Source organism: Fukomys damarensis, unplaced genomic scaffold (genome assembly GCF_012274545.1).
Source record: "Fukomys damarensis isolate Sample0158 unplaced genomic scaffold, DMR_v1.0_HiC HiC_scaffold_4, whole genome shotgun sequence".
NCBI lineage: Eukaryota > Metazoa > Chordata > Mammalia > Rodentia > Bathyergidae > Fukomys > Fukomys damarensis.
The window spans coordinates 29,013,508-29,031,479 of record NW_022900916.1 but is presented as its reverse complement, the minus strand read 5'-3'; the positions used below and the strand labels follow the sequence as shown (position 1 = coordinate 29,031,479).

At 38.5% G+C, this 17,972-nt stretch overlaps 1 protein-coding gene across 1 annotated transcript in view; it reads right to left on the bottom strand.

Moving 5' to 3' along the window:
* Tax1bp1 (Tax1 binding protein 1) overlaps nucleotides 1-15,215 on the bottom strand; it is a 79,295-nt gene extending 64,080 nt beyond the window's left edge. The window contains exons 1-2 of the mRNA XM_010628280.3: nucleotides 15,069-15,215; nucleotides 6,168-6,336 (exon numbers count right to left, since the gene is read on the bottom strand). Coding sequence (XP_010626582.1) covers nucleotides 6,168-6,329 — 162 coding nt within the window. The 5' untranslated portion in view covers nucleotides 6,330-6,336; nucleotides 15,069-15,215. The remainder of the gene's footprint in view (nucleotides 1-6,167; nucleotides 6,337-15,068) is intronic.
* Nucleotides 15,216-17,972: the final 2,757 nt, after the last annotated feature.

The following is a 17,972-nucleotide window of genomic DNA, read 5'->3' as shown; positions in this document are numbered from 1 at the left end:
TTTTGTGAGAGCAACATTACCCACATACCAAAATGAGACAAGATAATACAAGAATAAAGTCCCTGATGAACATTTATATAAAAACCCTCAGCAAGACGGGGATGTAACTCAGTGGTGCCACCACCTGCCTTGCAAGTACAAAGTCCCAAGTTCGATCCCCCGTACTAAAAAATAAATAAATAAATAAAAACCCTCAGCAAAATAGTTGCAAACTAGCTGGGTGTGGTGGTGCACACCTATATATAGCCCTAGCACTAGGGAGGCTAAGGCAAAAGGATTATATCTCCCCTACATGGTAAAACCCTGTCTCAAATAAACAAAAAATACTGGCAAACTAAATTCAACAACACATGAAAATGATGTGTTTGGAATGGAAGTGGAATTTATTCCTGAAACATAACTCAGCATATGAAAATCAATTAATAAAATATGCCATATTAACAGAAGGAAATGGAGGGGCACACATGATCGTCTAAATGCAGAAAAGGCATTCAACAAAATTCAATATCCTGGGCCAGTGATTTAGCTCAGTGGTTCCACCACCTGCCCCACAAGCGTAAGGTCCGAAGTTCGATCCCTAGTACCCCCCCGCAAAAAAAAATCCTTTTATGGTGATTATAAAATATACATATAAAACTAGGACTAGAAGGAAATAACCTCGATATAAGAAAAGCCATAGGAAAATAAATAGAAAGAGAGAGAGAGAGGGCTGTGGATTTGGCTCAGTGGTTCTGCCACTTGCCTTGCAAGCGCCAAGACCCAAGTTCAGTCCCCCTACCAAAAAAAAAATTGAGAAAAGCCGCAAGCAAAATCACACAGCTAACATCACACTCAGTGACAAAAAACTGACAGCTTTCCCTCTTAAGATCAGGAACAAGGCAAGGATGCCCCTTTCACCACTTCTATTAAGCTACTAAAAGTCCTTGCCAGGGCATTTAAACAAGAAAAATAAAGCACAACAAAATGAAATGGAAAAAAATTATCTGTCCACAGATGACATGATTTCATATGTAGAAAACACATACAACCATATAACCCACTGTTAAATTAAGAAATAAAGTTAGCACAATTGCAGGATATAAAATTAACATTAAAATCCGTTGCATTTCTATATAGTACTAATGAACCACCTAAAAAGAAAGTAAGCAAATTTCATTTATAATATCATTAAAATAATGTTTAGGAGGGGCTGGCGATTTAGCTCAGTGGCTCAGCCTCCTCTCTTGCAAGCACAAAAACTACAGTTCAATCCCAGGTATCAAAATAATAATAATAATAATATTTAGGAATAAACTTAAGGAAGTAAAAGACTTGCACACTGAAAACCTATAAAAAACTACTGAAAGAAATTATGTAGGATATTAAAAAATGGAAATGTAAGTTCATGGATTTAGAAGACAATATTGTTAAAAGTCTCTACTATCCAAAATGGTAATCCCTATCAAAGTCTCAATGGCACTTTTTGCAGAAATAGAAAAAAAACTTGAAATCTATATGAACTTTCAAACTCCACGTAGCAAAAATAACCCAGAGGAAAAAAAATGTTAACAGAGGCTATTGTAACTTTCCATGGTAGCCCACACAGCATTCCCCATGTGCAGCATGTGTTTTTATTTCTTTTACTCTCTCTTTACTCAGTCCAAGCTCACTCTGCTAAGCCAGTTTCTCTCTAACTCTTCATTTTTATTTTCTCAAATAAACTTGGCCACTGATTGGAAAAATTGCTGGAGACCTCATACTTGCTAATTTCAAAACACATTACACAGAGCTTCAATAATCAAAACAGTATGGTACTGACATAATGATAGCCACTATAGACCAATGTAACAGAATAGAGTTTAGAAATTAACTTTCACAAATAAGGTCAAATGATCTTCAACAGAATGCCAATACTACACAATGTGGAAAGGATAGTCTCTTTTAGCAAAAAAGTGTTCATAAAACTAAACATTCATTTGCCAAAAAATGAAATTGGATATTTACCTTATAGAAATACAAAACTTAATTCAAAACTGACTACATATCTAAACATAAGACCTAAGGGTTGGGGATTTAGCTCAGTGGTTCCACTTCCTGCCTCGGAAGTGCAAGGTCCAAAGTTCAATCCCCGGTACAAAAAAAAAAAAAAACCAATAAACATAAGACTTGAAACTATACAACATCTAAAAGAAAGCATAGAGGAAAATCTTTATGACATTGGATTTGGTAATGATTCTTGCAAATGACAGCAAATGCACAGGTAATAAAAGAAAATTAAACAAGTGGGACCCCATCAATTTAAAATCTTCTGCACAGCAAAAGAATCAATGGAGTGAAAAGACAAACTGTGAAATGAGAGAAAATATTTATATTTTCCATATATCTAATATAGGGGTAATATCCAGATAAAGAACTCAGCTTGATTTAGACATTCCATGATATATAGATATAAGACCATATTGTATACCACAAACATATACAATTATTTATCAATTCAAAACAATCATTAATTTCAAAATAACCCTCCTATAATTCAACAAAACAAGATTCTAATTTACAAATGGGTAAAGGACTTAAATAGATATTTTTCCACAGAAAGCATACAAATAGAGGTCTGGGGATACAGCCTAATGGTAGAGAGCATACACATAGGTTGCACACAGCCCTGGGTTTGAACTCCAGCACACACACACACTAAAAACAAGGCATATAATTGACCCAAAAACATGTGATGTTTTCTCAGTAATCATAAAAGAAATACAGATCAAAACTAAAACCACAATGAGTTAACATCTCACATCTGTTAGGATGGTCATTATGAGAAAAAACAAAAAAGCAAATAGAAAACAAGAGTTAGGGAGAGAGTAGAGGAACTGGGATGCTTGTGCTATACTAATGGGAATGCAACACACAGTGCAGTTGTTACAGAAGACAATATGGAGGTTCCACACAAAATTTAAGACAATTATCTATGATCCAGTCAGGGTATATAGCCAAGAACCGAAAAGAAATTCTAAGAAAGATTTGCACATTCATGCTTACTGCAGCATCACTTACAATAGCCAAGTAGTAGAGGCAACCTAAATGTCTACAGAGACAAATGACTAAAGAAAATGTAGAGTATACAATGGAATATTTTTCAGTCTCTTTTTTTTTGTACCAGGGATCAAATTTGGGAACTTGCGTTTGCAAGGCAAGCGGCAGAACCACTGCTAAATCCCCTAGTCTCAAAAGAAAGAAAGAAGGGGGGGGGAGTGGGAGGGACGGAGGGGGAGGGAGGGACAGAGGGACAAAACCTTATTGCTACAGGGAAGAACCTTGAAGACAATATACTAGCAAAATACGCCAGTCACAAAAAGACAAATATAGCATGATTCCACTTACATAAAATATTTAAAATGCTTAAAACTCTTAGAAGCAGAAAGCAAATGGTGGTTGCCAATAGGGGAAAACAGAAGCTTTTAAATTTCAGTTTTGCAAGATGAAAAATGTTACAAAACTTTAACCTAACAAGGAACATGTAGGTAACAGTACTATTACACACCTAATGGTTAAAATGGTATATTTTATATTATGTGCTTTTTTTAGAGTAAAAAAATAAAATAAAAAGATGGTGCAACCTGATAGCCCTAACTAATGAGAGACTGAGACAAAAAGACTGCTTAGGACTGGGGAAAAGGAGGCCAGACTGGGCAATATCAGTAGGAGGAAAGAAGGGAGGAAAAAAGTATGCATAAAGAGATGCTTAACAGTATGCTTGGTTCTTGCTATGTTTTCTGTAATAGAATGCCAATAGCTCAGGGGGCTTCTTATTGGTAGACTACAATGGTAACTTACACTTTCCTTCCACAACTGTTTAAATGCTGGCAATCTGTCTCAGAGAATGAATGCCTGTGCTTTAAGGTGACACATGTCTGTAATGCCAGCACTCTGGAACACTGAGGCAAGAGAATCACAAGATTAAACCCAGCCTGGGCAACTTAGCAAATCAGCAAGACCCTGTCTCCAACTGATAAACAAAAGGGGACTGAGGATGTAGCTCAACTGAAAGGCTACACTGGTTCAATCACCAGTACCACTTTTAAAAAAACAGTGTGTTATTATATCTCTGCTGGAGGGTTACACCAAAAACAGGTACATAAAAAACTTAACTGGCCAACAAGTTAGGGCAAGATACAGCCCAACAATGAATTTACTAAGTCAGAATAAGAATTATGTTTCAAACTCCTTTTGAAAATGGAAAACAGAAGAATTGTTTCAAAACCCTTTTTGAAAATTAAAGTTGTTAAGTCATCCTGGGAGGGGCACATTGGCATACATGAAAAATAAATGTCGATTTCTCTCAATCTAAAAAGACAATAGAACAGGTAGCCTTCTTTGGGATGAGCATGTATTATAACTACGCTCCCACATGCAAGTACATTACAGTGGACCACAGTGGAAGAAACACAAAAAATAGACATCTAGAAATTATGTAGGAGTCCATCAGAAGAGTAATAAAGAAACTTAATTAGAATTAACAAATCACAAAGTATTCAAACCACAAGTTGTTTCTCTCAGTTTTAATTCCCTGGTCACTTGGTCAAAATTTGATACTCAAGGTTGTAGGACATTGAAATGCAATGGAATTTGCCTTTTAGTCCATTAATAGCAAACACAGTGAGATAAAAGACTTGCTATGTAGTTCAGGCTGGGCTAAATTCACGGTGAACCTCCTGCCTCAGCCTTCTGAGTGCTGGGATTACAGAATGTGCACTACCATGCCTGATGACAACAGCAATTTTAACTGAAAAATAGCAAGAACAACATGGAAACACAAAAGGGGAACAAAAGAGTCAATTATCTGTGACTATCAAAATATACTGCACCTGGGGATGTAGCTCAGAGGCACCTCTCCTGGCAAACACAAGATCCTAAATTCAATCCCCAGTACCCCCCAAAAAATTTAAAAATTGCCTTTAGGAGCTACACTTGAATCCAGTTAATCAGTGAATTATACCACATAGTCAGAGGCTATATCTATGTTAAGGAAGCAACTGTAGCAATAGATATATCAAGTTTAGTCTGGATAGTTATCATTCTAGGTATTACTACTATAATAACAAAAGAGGAAAAATGTAAATTAAATAAGAATAGCATGGCTTCCAATGAATGTATCTCCATTTTATAATTTGCCAAGCCTAAAAAACTGACACAAAAAATAAACAGTAATAACTCATGTATTCAGAGGCATCAAAAGAATGAAGGATTCACTAGAAGGAACTAAAATATAATTAAACTCAAAAAACCTGTTTTGTCCAAATAAAATTTCACTGCTTTAAGATGGACTTTTATTTTTAGAGACTTCAAATGTGCATAACTCCAGCAGTGGGCACTCTGTGTGTGTGTGTGTGTGTGCGTGCGCGCATGCGTGCGCGCGCCTGTGTTGGTGCTTTCAAACCTCTAGCAACTACACTTATTTTCTTCTATTTTTCTGCTTAACTTACACAGATTGGTCCATCAAAAATTCTAGCCTACTAAAGTCATATATGTCTGGACATTCATGACATTACTTTGACTACACAAAGGAGAGTAATGTTCTCCACTGCATTCTGATGGGCTGAAATTGCCAGAAAACCTCTAGCACATTGGAGTACCAGCCATTTTAGTGACCATTTCAATATAATTTTTAAACAAGCATTAGAAAAAATGATTGGTCAAATCTAAGGACTGAGACTCTTGCCATCAAATTTGTATTTAGTCATATAAAACAGAATATGCTCCTAAAGTGGTATAATACAATATCAGCAATATTTAAGAAGTGAAGAACAGAAGAGAGAACATGGATACAGAATAAAATCAGTATAAAATCAGTCATAAATAACTGGAAAAAAACAGTAAATGATTAACAAAACTAAAGGAAAATAATTTTCAGGTAGGAAATGGAGAAGATAGGAGAAAAGATTCTAAAAAAATTTCATAAAAGCTTAGCTAAGTTGAACCTAGGATCACAAAGAAGAAATCTAGTGGAATGAAGTTCCCAGCATTTGTACTATCATGCACTGCTAAATTATTTCACAGTGACGTTTACAAAACTGAACCATAATCGAGAATTAATACTGTATAAGGGTAGTATAAACTATTTACAACCTGTTTAACAACAAAATAAAAAGTACCTACATGAAGAAATATTCAGAAAGTTTTCTTACCTTGAATATACCAACCCAGTCTTTTGCATGTGGATGGATATATGGAGTTAAAGTATAATGACATTCCAGGTGTGCATTAGGAAGGTAACTCTTAGCCACATTTTGAAAGATGACATGGGCAAAATTGGAAGTCTGCAGTGGGACTTCTTGAAAGGATGTCATTATGAATCTGAAACAAGTAATTCATATAAGTTAACCTGACAGCATCTGAGTATAAACTCATACCTTCAAAATACATTTTAATTCAAATTTCATAGATATTTACATGTCAAATATAGAGAAGACAGACACTTTTAAATATTGGGATTTTTCCTTAAAATGTGATGAAATATAAAAACACAAACTGAATTTACTGACTCAGACACTATCTCAAAATAAGAGTTGAGGATGTAGCTCGGTGTGAAGGTCCTGAGTTCCATTTTCAGTACTTCAAAAAAGAGAAAAACAACTACAGTTAATATTGCTTCAGAAAGTTATCAAGGGTTAAAAAACAGAAACTCTCAACTCTCCTGGAAAGCCAAGCCCTCTAGGCTGGCCCCCAATTTGCAATCCTCCTGCCTCAGCTTCCCTTATAACTAGGATTATAAGATGTGGACTTAGCTCTCTAATTCTATTCCAAGAAAAAGCAAATGAACCAGGTGTTCCAGTGCATATGCTGCCAATATAAACCTGGAAGCTCCCAAACAAAAGTAATTACAGTTATAAATCAGTATTTAATGGCTACTGCTCAATTAACTTTTCCTTTCAATGTAGAACTCTCAAATTTTACCATTTTCCTCCCTAATCTAGCCCATCCTTTATCTCTCCTCTCCCTAGGTTCAAGGTCTTTTTTTGTTTGTTTTTGTGTTTTGTTTGGTTTTGTTTTTTTAAGACACAGTCTCCCTATGTACTTCAGGCTAGCCTTGCACTCACTAGCCTCAAACTTGCATTAATCCTTCTGCCTCAGCCTCCCTAGGATTATAGGCATGTGGCACCACACCTGGTGGTTCATGGTCTTATAACTCAACCTAATGATTCCTTCTCTGTGTCTGCATTCTCACCCCAGGTTGAAATCCCCTGAACCAACATTTCTCAATCATAGTTTCACATTAAAATCATTAAGGGCCCTTGGGGGGCAGGTAGCTCAGTAGTTCCACCACCTGCCTGGCAAGCTCAAGGGCCCGAGTTTAAGACCTGGTATCAAAAAAAAAAGCAGGATAACTTTTTGGAAGCGGAACCCAGAAATGAGTATCTATACATTTATTCCCAACCCCATCCAGTCTCTCCAAGTAATCTTAATCCTACATGCAGCCATGATAACAACCAGTACTCTAGAAAGCCACTAGACAGATCCAAATCAACAATTTAAGTCTCCACTACCACCTGTCCTTCATTTCCATAGATTCCAGAATGGCAGAGACTGTTTTCATGAGCTTCTGATGCAAGTTTGTTCAAATCTCTTAAACTATGTAGAATATCAACTGCATACTCCAAATAGCTCAACCTAGGGCCAGGGATGTAGCTCAGTGGCATCACATGTGCCTTGCAAGTGCAAGGTCCTGAGTTTGATCCCCAGTACAAAAAAAAAAAAGAAGAAAAGAAAATAGTCCTATGTGGCATCACATGTGCCTTGCAAGTGCAAGGTCCTGAGTTTGATCCCCAGTACAAAAAAAAAAAGAAGAAAAGAAAATAGTCCTGTTCCAATTCTACTCTTTCATTCTGAGTTTAATGATCCTACCTTATCTTCTACTATTCATGTACCCTTTCCATACCTTTACTGATTAAAAATATAAGGATAGTATTGATGAATATATACTGTTGAAAATCTACTAGAGATTTTGTAATTTTGTATATGACTACTTTGGTAAACACCAAGTGCTAGGTAGCCAATGAATGGTAAAAACTGCAAGATTCAACAGTTTTCCCTATTTTGTGCTTCACATTTGTTTGGTTTTTGTACAGGGGATCAAACTTAGGACCTTGCGCTTGTGAGGCAGGCAGCAGAACCACTGAGCTAAATGCTCCAAATTTGAAAAAAGGAAACTGGGGATTTACTCAAAAAAGCAACGTACAGAGTATGTCACAGGTTTGACACAATCTCTGACTTCACAGTACACTGTCTAACTATATATGAAACTATGACTTTGATCTTTTGTCACTTCCTTCAAAGTCATTATCAAGAATTCCTGCAATAAAGAGGAAAACCAAAGCAAAATTTTGCTAACCAAATTAATTTACTTCACAACTAAATGAAGCTTTCACAGAGTAAAGATTACAGTACCCTATTCATGTTTTAGCAAGTAAGAAGCCTTGTCACTAAGAAGAGTAAGGTAGTTTGCTTGAGAGCTGTTTTTCTTTTGCAGACCTGTTTGAAATACAAACGCTTCTTCTTTTTGGCAGTACTGGTATTTGAACCCAGGGCCTCATACACACTCTGCTTCTCCAGGCTTTTACTGGGGCGGGGGAGGGGGACCTACTTTGCTAACGTGCCCAGGCTAGACTCTAAACTTGCAATCCTCCTGCCTAAGCCTCCCAAGAGTCTAAGTTAAGGCATGTACCTACCACCACATCCAGCAGCAAATTTTTAAAATTTGAAAAAACAAGCACATTAGAAAAAATCAGTATCTTCTGGAATCGCCTCTGCTTCTGTAATGATCAATGCATTGCTTTACTGAACAACACATTGGACATCTTATAAACAGACTAATAATCATGAAGCTACTGGGATAGAATAAACCATATTATAGTTGCATATAATCCTGATGCTTGTAAGGATTATTTAAGGTAAATGGTTCACCAGTAACAATGTTTTGCCTCTGCACTAACAAAATGGCTTTATTACCAGCAACTCTGTTATCATAGGACTTAACTGTGAATATTCTCTACCTAATAAACTAAAGCCTTCATGAAAATGAAAAGGAAGCACTTAAACACTGAGGAACTCTTCCTAAAATAACTGTAGAGTTCTAGTTTGTTTCTTTGAGTTGTCTGACCTGATATGAGCTCACAGGGAAGATACCATACTAAAGTCTAAAGTAGTCACTAATAGTCTCTTCTCAAGTCAGCAGCTTCATAGAGGGGGGCGCACCACTTCAGTTTCTTTTTAAAAATGCTACAGATAGGGCCGGCGAGATTTAGCTCACTGGTATCACACCTGTCTAGGAAGCAAAAGGTCCCGATTTTGATCCCTGACACCAATAAATAAATAAATATTACATATACCTACTTGGGTGTGGTGGCTGAGGCAGGAGGATCACAAGTTCAAGGACAGAATGGGCAATTCAGCCTGACCCTGTCTCAAATAAATAAATGAAGGAGGTGAGGGGGCTTAGTGGTAGTGCTTGTCTATCACATATGAGACCCTGAATTCAATCTCTAACACTGAAAACGATTTACAAAAAAATAAACAGTTAGAAGATACCAATAAGAAAAACTATAGCTAAATCAATTAAATCAAACTCTTAGAAATATTAAAACTGGGTTATGTGAATCATTATATCTGCCTATGAAAAAAGTTAATATTTAGGTTTCTTTGAGAAAGCTATACAGTAAAGAAACTGACAAAATGCCCTTTTTAATTAAAAATTGTTTTAAAATTTTTTTAAAAAGTTACTGATGAGAGCCAGGCTTGGTGGTGCACATCTGTAATCCCAGCACTCGGGAGGCTGAGGAAGGAGGATAACTGTGAGTTCGAGATCAGCCTGGGCTACACAATGAGTTCCAGAGCAGTATGAACTACACAGTGAGACCCTGTCTCAAAACACACACACACACACACACACACACACAAAATTAATGATGAGACTTTCTTAAAATGTAATGTAGTTTCCTAAAATAAACTAAGTCAACAAGACTGTACTAATTTGCTTATAAAACAAGACAGTGGACTTCAAACTTTGTTTAATCTCAGTCACAGCAATTATTTTAAAAATCCATACTCCAACCTTACACTCTCACTTCGTTGAAATTTTTTAGGTATAAAATAGTAAATAGGTAAAGATGTATATTTGATAATAAATGTGCAGATCTCCTCAAATGCATCAAAAAGGACTCAAAAACATACATCATACCACATAGTCCTTATTGATGAGGGCTATGTGTGAAAGAATTCTGTTTTAATTTCTATAAGTATATATAATTTTAAAGTCCATATTAAGAGCCAGAGATTTAGCCCAGTGGTTCCACCACCTGCCCTGTAAGCACAAGGACCCAAGTTCAATCCCTGGTTAAAAAAAAAACAAAAGTCCATACTAATACCGTAAGATCTTATTTTTAAGCCCTCCCCCACATTCAAAGTGTTTAACAGAAGACACAAACATCATACTTTAAATATATCTGTGATGATTATGTCTGAAAAGTGAGAAAATTTGCAGTCATCCACTAATAAGCCTATATCAATCTCCAACACTTCAGCTACTGTATTTGAAAAATGTCAATGCTATAATTGTAAAAATATTTTACAAAAATCATTCCACTATCCTTGCTATTCTTTACTTTTAAATTATAATACAGCTTATAGCTATTTAAAAAATTAACAGATGAATGTATTCTGAAAATAATTATATCATTAATCAACCCCTTTTAAATTAGTTTTTAAAAATTCTACTTTCCACACAATTCCTTTGGTTCACTCTTCCCACAGGTAAGAAATAACAAACTGATGGAATGGCTTATAAAAATGTTGAAATTCACTGAGTATGCCAAAGCACCACACACACACCTGCCAAGGCCCAGTGAAGAATATGCAAAGTCACTGCATCACCTTGTGGTAATGAATGGGAAGTGTAGCTTCACTAACATCCTCAGAAAAAGTTCAACCCTCACCTCAGTTAGAAAGGAGAAATACAGCCCCTACCTAGAAAGGGAAGAGAAACATGCAGCTTTACCACACGAACTTCCCACACTCTATAAGGTATAGCCCAGGAACAGATGTACAGTAAGATGGCACACCAAGGACAAGTCAAATTTTCCAGGGAACAATTAAAGGGCCAGACAGCTAGAAAATGTTTGAAATGCATACACATGATAGCTACAGCACCCTCTTCCAGGTTTCCTACATTCCCTGAAATTGTAATTCCTCTAGAATCCCTTCATGTGTACCATACTATAAACTAAAAACTCTTTAGTCAATTTTGTTACTTTGGAAATTAATATCTAAAGAAAAGATAAATAATATGTAGTGGGCACTCAACTACACTGCTAAATTGAGGGGGAGGGCTCAATACAAAAGAAAGTTACCTTTACTTGCTCTTCTTGGACTTTTACAAGCCCAAAACTATCTGCCTGTTTTGGTAGTTACCTTTTTACAGCAGCTCCCGATACTGTGACTTAAGTCAAAAATATAAGCCTTTGGGGTAGGTGTGGTGGAGCATTCCTGTAATCCCAGCACTCAGGAGGCAGAGGCTGGAGGACCGCAAAGAGTTACAGGCTAGCCTGGGCTACATGTTGAATTTAGGGCCAGCATGAATTACAAAGCGAGATCCTGCCTCAAAAGACCAAAAAAAAACCAAAAAATTTGTCACCTTATTAGAAAATAGACCACAATAAACACTCTTTGTATTATATATATGAAGTCAAAGTAAGCTTCTTCCTTTAATATTTAATACAGTTAGAGATACTAAGCTAATTATTTATGAACTGCCTTGATTTTTGGAACTGGCTTTAAAAAACTCCAGGGAAAAATACAAATGAGTTAGCAGGGCAATGAGACAAGATTGGCAATAACTTAGTTCATTTTACTCTTTATTCTCCTCTTGAAGTTTTTAATAATAAAACTAGTGAAACCAAAGCAAATAAAGAAGCAGACTAGTAATAAAAACACCACATACAGAGCCTGGCGTGGTGGCACAGGCCTGTGATCCCAGCACTTGGGAGGCTGAGGCAGGAGGATCGCTTAGAGTTTGAGACCAGCCTGGGCTACACAGTGAGTGCCAGGGCAGTCTCACTGTTTCAAAAAAACAACAACAACAACAAAAACAAACCAACCAACCAAAAGCCACATATCACCTACTGCAAAAGAAACACTGCATTTTTGTTTTCTTTTTTGAGACAGGGTCGCACTATATTGTTGAGACTGCCCTGGCACTCACTGTGTAGCCCAAGCTGGTCTCGAACTCTCAGCGATCCTCCTGCCTCAGCCTCCCGAGTGCTGGGATCACAGGCCTGTGCCACCATGCCAGGCTGCACTGCATTTTTTAAATATGGACACTTTGTGCTTTTAAAAATGCCACTAAAATAAGTAAACAAATGTGCCATTAATTCAGGTTGTAGTTGAATAAATTAACAAGTTTTAAACATCATAAGAGAAAAAATGAACCTTTAGAAATTATCTTCAAAATTCAGTCTTATAGAACACACAAACATCGGAAGAGGAAAAAAAAAGGTCTGGGATTCAAATAGTTTCCAATTACTCATCCTATGCTTAAAAGATTTAATTGGCTTATAAACACCTCTACTCCAGAAAAATGTTATCAATAATCTTTCTGGGAGACAGAAGCAAAGCTCCCAGCCACCAGAGTACATTGTGCTCTTGCAGATATCCCTACTTCCAGAATCCTTTAGAGCAGAGTATCTCTACATTCTGCCCAGAATTCACCCAAAGCACTTTGGTTTACTGTTTAGAGTTTTTTTAAAAAGTTGGTGTCTAAAATCTTGACCCATAAATAATACTGAGGGAAAATTTTTTTTTATCTTTTTCTAAAGATGCGGAACAAAGTAAATTTTAAAAAGCCATTAAGGGCATTAAGCCCACATTTTACATAGTAATATCCATTCCAAAAGAACAAACTCCAAAAAATTTAATAAATATGATAATTCTCCCCAAAGCATAGAAGCATATAGTTAGGCTCTTTCATAAATACTTATCACTTAAGGCTAAAACTTAGAAATGCAAATTATCTATCATTTTTATTATGGAAAAGGTATTTACTGGTTTAACTTCACATGTATAAGTGCAATCATAACTGTAAAGAGAGAGGTGCAGTTTAGGAATGTGATGACTAAACTGGGCATGGTGGGGCACGGCCTGTAATCCCAGCAGCACTCAGGTGGGGTCAGAGGCAAGATGATGGCTAGTTTCAGCCCAGTCTGAAAGATTTAGCGATTGAGGGGAATCTTGTATCAAAAATTTTAAAAATATATGTTTTTTTAAATACTGGGGATGTTGCTCAGTGGGAAGGCCCTGGCCCAGGTTCGATCCCGAGTACCCCAAAAAACATAACTAGAAAAAAAAATTACAGTAAAATGTTTATTTTAACACACTGCAAAAATAAATAATAGGCTTAATAACAAGTCTTGCTTGGAGTAATCAAATAATCCTTCAAAAAATGAAGTTCAGTGGTAAAATCAAGTTCAAGTTCTTCGATAATTGGATTCAGGAGGCATGATGAATAACAAAACCAAGAAGTAACAAAGTGTCTTGGCTAGTAAGGGCAGCGAATCAACGATGAACACTGAGAAAATACCCAGGCAAAATATTCAATCACAATTTGTCAAGTACCAAACCCGAGGATTTTCTCCAGTACCAAGGTATGTGTTCAACCTTGAGAAAAACAGAACACAGTCCTATGCCTGAGCCCCTTCACTACAACCAGAACACCACTCTGAGGACCAGTCCGCTTCAATATTATTCAATCGATCATTTAAAATGTTTCTGGAACCAAATTTATAACGAGTAATTCGTGCACAATTCATAGAAATTTACCCATTAGCATAGCGTAGAGTTGATAATTTAAGATTTTCCTATCTAAACCTTTAACAAAGCAATACATAACCAATTGAAAATGTAATATATGTATAGAGCCAAATGCCACGGTGTTTTTAACAAATTTTTAAAAACAAACTGTAACGTTTTTCTCAGAAGGTAAACAAAACAAAACAAAACTCAATTGCTAACATTTTCAGAGCGACCAGCGCCCGTCAGGACTTATTCATCGCTTACTTGCAGACGGGCTGTTTTTGAAGGAGGTGAAAGAGGGGAAAGGAGAGTTGTGAAACCTAGAAAAGTTGAGTAGGCAAAGAGTGATGTGACACTTCTCGGAACATTTCCTTAAAACATCTTCAAGCAACGGCGAGAGAGCTCTGTACAAGAAGATGAAGAGCTAACAAATGCCGTAGCCCAGGTAAAGTAGGTGATCCGACCAACACAGCTATTCCACTCGGCCCAGAAAAGCAGGCGACGCACCGAGTCTCCGCCTCCTTCACCGCTAGCGACTCAAACCAAAACAGTTGGGCTTGGCCCGCAGAGGCCGACCCGAGCGCCCCTCCCCGACTCCACCAACATGTTTTCCAAGCTTACCTACGCAGGTAACACACACTCTGACCTCCAAACAGCCAGCGGCACAAGCGCGTCTGTAAACCCCAGCGCTCTGGGGGCCTAACGCAGAGAGATCACAAGTTCGAGCCCAGCTTGGGAAACTTAGCAACAGCGAGAGACCTCGTCTCAAAATAAAAACACTTTTCAAAGGACAGGGGATATAGCTCAGTGCGAAGGCTCTGGGTTCAATCACCAGTATCGAAAAAAGGTCACCCTTTAGAGTTGATTCTCGGGCACCTAGACTTGATTCCCGAGGGTCACCTGCGACCCCAGCTAAAGGAGTCCCATCACGTAACGCCTGCTCTAAACCAAAAAGGACGATTTCACAGGGCTCCCCGCAGTGTAGAGGAGCCACCCGTCGTTTTTCCAACTCTACTGCTGGCCCAAGTCGCCCACGCACCCTTCACTAAAGCTGCCTGCAAGGAAACGTTCGTCCTTGGGAAAGAAAGCGTCGTCACTTGGCAGTGTCGTCACCACGGAGACCATTCCCTAGACCCGTCTGGGCCCCAGATTCTAGGAGGTAAAGGGCGCAGCGCGAGCCCCAAAAGCGCCCGAGCTGGGGTCCTCTCCGCCACGAGCCGGTGGGGCGGGCTGGGAAGGGGTCTTACCCAGTGAAGGGCTCCCGGGCCTTGAGGGAATGCTACACAGGTTTCCAAGCCAGAGCCGCCATCAGCCGCCGAACCTCTTCCGCCAACACCACCGCCTCCGCCTCCCTCCACCAACCGGTTACAACTCCCTTCAGAGCCCAGAGCCGGCGCTACATCACTTCCGCCCACGGCCGGCCCCTTCCGCCGCCCTCGGCGCGCAGCCTCAGTTAGCAGTGTCCGCCGCAGTTCTCCTCAGACCGGCCCGCGGCCGGAAACGCGAGAGCGACCTGGAGCTGTTCCAGAGGCTTTTTCCTTGGGCCTGGCCGCTCCTCTTTTTTCCCCGGTCTGGGCATTCCTTTTCCCCAGCTGCCTAATCGTAACGAAATAGGGTCCGTAACTTACCAGTGGAGGAGGAAAGGGTGTCCCGAGGCATATAGGTCAATATCTTGCCGCTGTCCGGACCTTAAACGTCTTCTAAGTTAATTCCACCAGTTTTATAGGTAAGGAAATAGAGAACCAAAGAAATGTAGGGAGCAACCGCACGGTCGGTCTGTGAGCCCTCAACATAAGGACTCAGTTCCTGGTCTAACCTTTGCTTTTTTAATCTAGGAAGGCCTGTTTGCTGTGAAAACCTGTTTCTGGTAGGAGCTTTTGAATTCTGTGCTTTCTTATTCTGTGCGCAAGCTCCATCAGTGGCCTCTCTACCTGCATTTCTGTGGGGTTTTTAATTTTTATCTGTATTTTGTGAGCGTGTTTCTGTTAAATTATTTCTAAAGCACTTGACTGTTACACGTCTACTTATGTTAGAATCCTAAATACAAGAAAGTAAGTGTGCTTTTGAAGTTAAGAATTTAATGTCTTCCAAAGTCTGTTGCACTATCAGAAATTTCATTTGCAATTAAGAAACAGCCTACAGAGGTTTATACTTAAGACCTTTGCCCCATTTACCTCTAACAGTGTTCCTTGTTCTTTGTGCAACTGAAAGGTCACTGAACTTTAAATATCTCGAACCTCTCTTTAGCTTACTGAGAATAATAACCAACACAGCGCTCAGCATTCTTAAGGTATGTCAACAAGTTTCTTCCTTCTCAATGCTGCTTTCTAAGCGCTTTCAATTTATGAATCACTTGCATATGAATGGTATTTAAAGCTAGTAAATTATTTTAAGAAAATGTTATTAAAATAATATCTATTTGAAAACTTTAAATTTAAACGTGTTTTTATTTTCATGGATCTCAGCCCCTCCCACCTTGTCCAGGAACTGTACACGATATTTTTTCTTCTTTTTCTTTCTACTCAACCCCTCCATCTCCACTGGATCTTCCCCCTTGTCTTTGAAATGTGCTGTTTGTCGCATAATTTTAAAAAACTTCCTCAGCTATCACTATGTTTGCTCAGCCACCACCTTCACAAACTTCTAATTTCTAGGGGAAAAAAGTTGTCTATACTGTACACCATCATTTCCCACTTCATTCTAAATTCTACCTCTGTCTTACCAAAATAGGTCACATTAAGGTCAAAATGTGCTACAGACAGACAAATCTATTTTAATATTCATGCACTTTCATGAAGTCTGATCACATTTCTTGACTGTTGTAGAACTGAAAGGATCCATGAAGAGGAATTTGAATTTTACCCATGATTGGAGAGTTCAGTGACTCACCTGATTAATACCCAGCTAATTTCATAAAACATTTTTGAGGATCCTAAAAGATAGGGAAAAGAGAATTTGAGGAGACTTTTCATGCCAGTAGTGCATCTCAGTTTTGTAAATCCATCCTTTTTACTTGCTTTATGAAAATACACTTGGATCTTTTAAATATTTCCCGTTTGCCAGCTGGAACAGTGTTAAACTTTTGTCAGTGGAACATGCTGAAGAGCCAATGCAAAAGGAAAGGATTCTCCATCCTGATTCCTGTGTTATCAGATGGCAGTTAATCCTCTCACTGCCTAGAAAGGGGGCTGGTGAGAGCTAAAAAGACAACAGAGAGTTGGGGCTGGGAGGTCAGTGCCTCAGAGTGGACAAAGACACTCCAAGCTAGCCATTATTGGGTACAAACAATAATTGGAGGGAGCATCAGGTAACCTAGGGGGCGGAGGCAATTCTTTGTTAATGAGGATTTTAGGATTTTATGTTAATGAGGGCAGTGAGGAAAGCATTCTTAACAATATTAGGTGGAATGAGATAGCTGGCTAGGGCTGGGGATCAAGCTCCTGAGTTGGATCCCTGATACCCCCCCAAAAAAAATACTGATAAAGAAGTTGTCCTCCCAGGTGAAACCTTTCTCTCTTTTTTAAATTACTACTCAGTTCTCAAGAGCCAGGATGTCGTCAGCTGATGTACTCTTGCCCTTGAGCATCACAGTATCACTATACAGTATCACAGTATCAAGGGAGCACTGAGGCCTCAACTTGTGCCCCCCCCCACACACACACACACACTGAGGATCGCACGGAGAACCTTGTGCTTGCAAGGCAGGCATGGCTCCACTGAGCTAACCTGTGACTAGAGCCAAATCCAAGTTAAGTTTCCAAGAGTGCCATAGCTGGCTTGCAGGCAAGGTGACTTTTGCGCCTTAGTCATACTTTAATTATGAAATGATTTTTCTCCCAAAATTTATTTAGAATGGCTTTCAACAGACTCCTGCAGCACATGTGGCTTCTCTAGTGTCCCATCTGCTACATCACCGTGTCTTTAGTTAGTGATCCCTGTAATGTACAAGCACTACCCGAACCCAAGTCAGGACAAATTTTTGCAACCAAGTGTTAAGAAAACATTGGATTTTCAGTACTTTTTGGATTTCAGAATAGCAAAGAAAGAATTGCAGAACTACTCAATTGCTGGAAAGTAAATTACTGAGCAACCCGAATTTTACTCTGGGCAGTTACACAGTGAAATCTCTCCAGTAAGATACTACTCTGTGA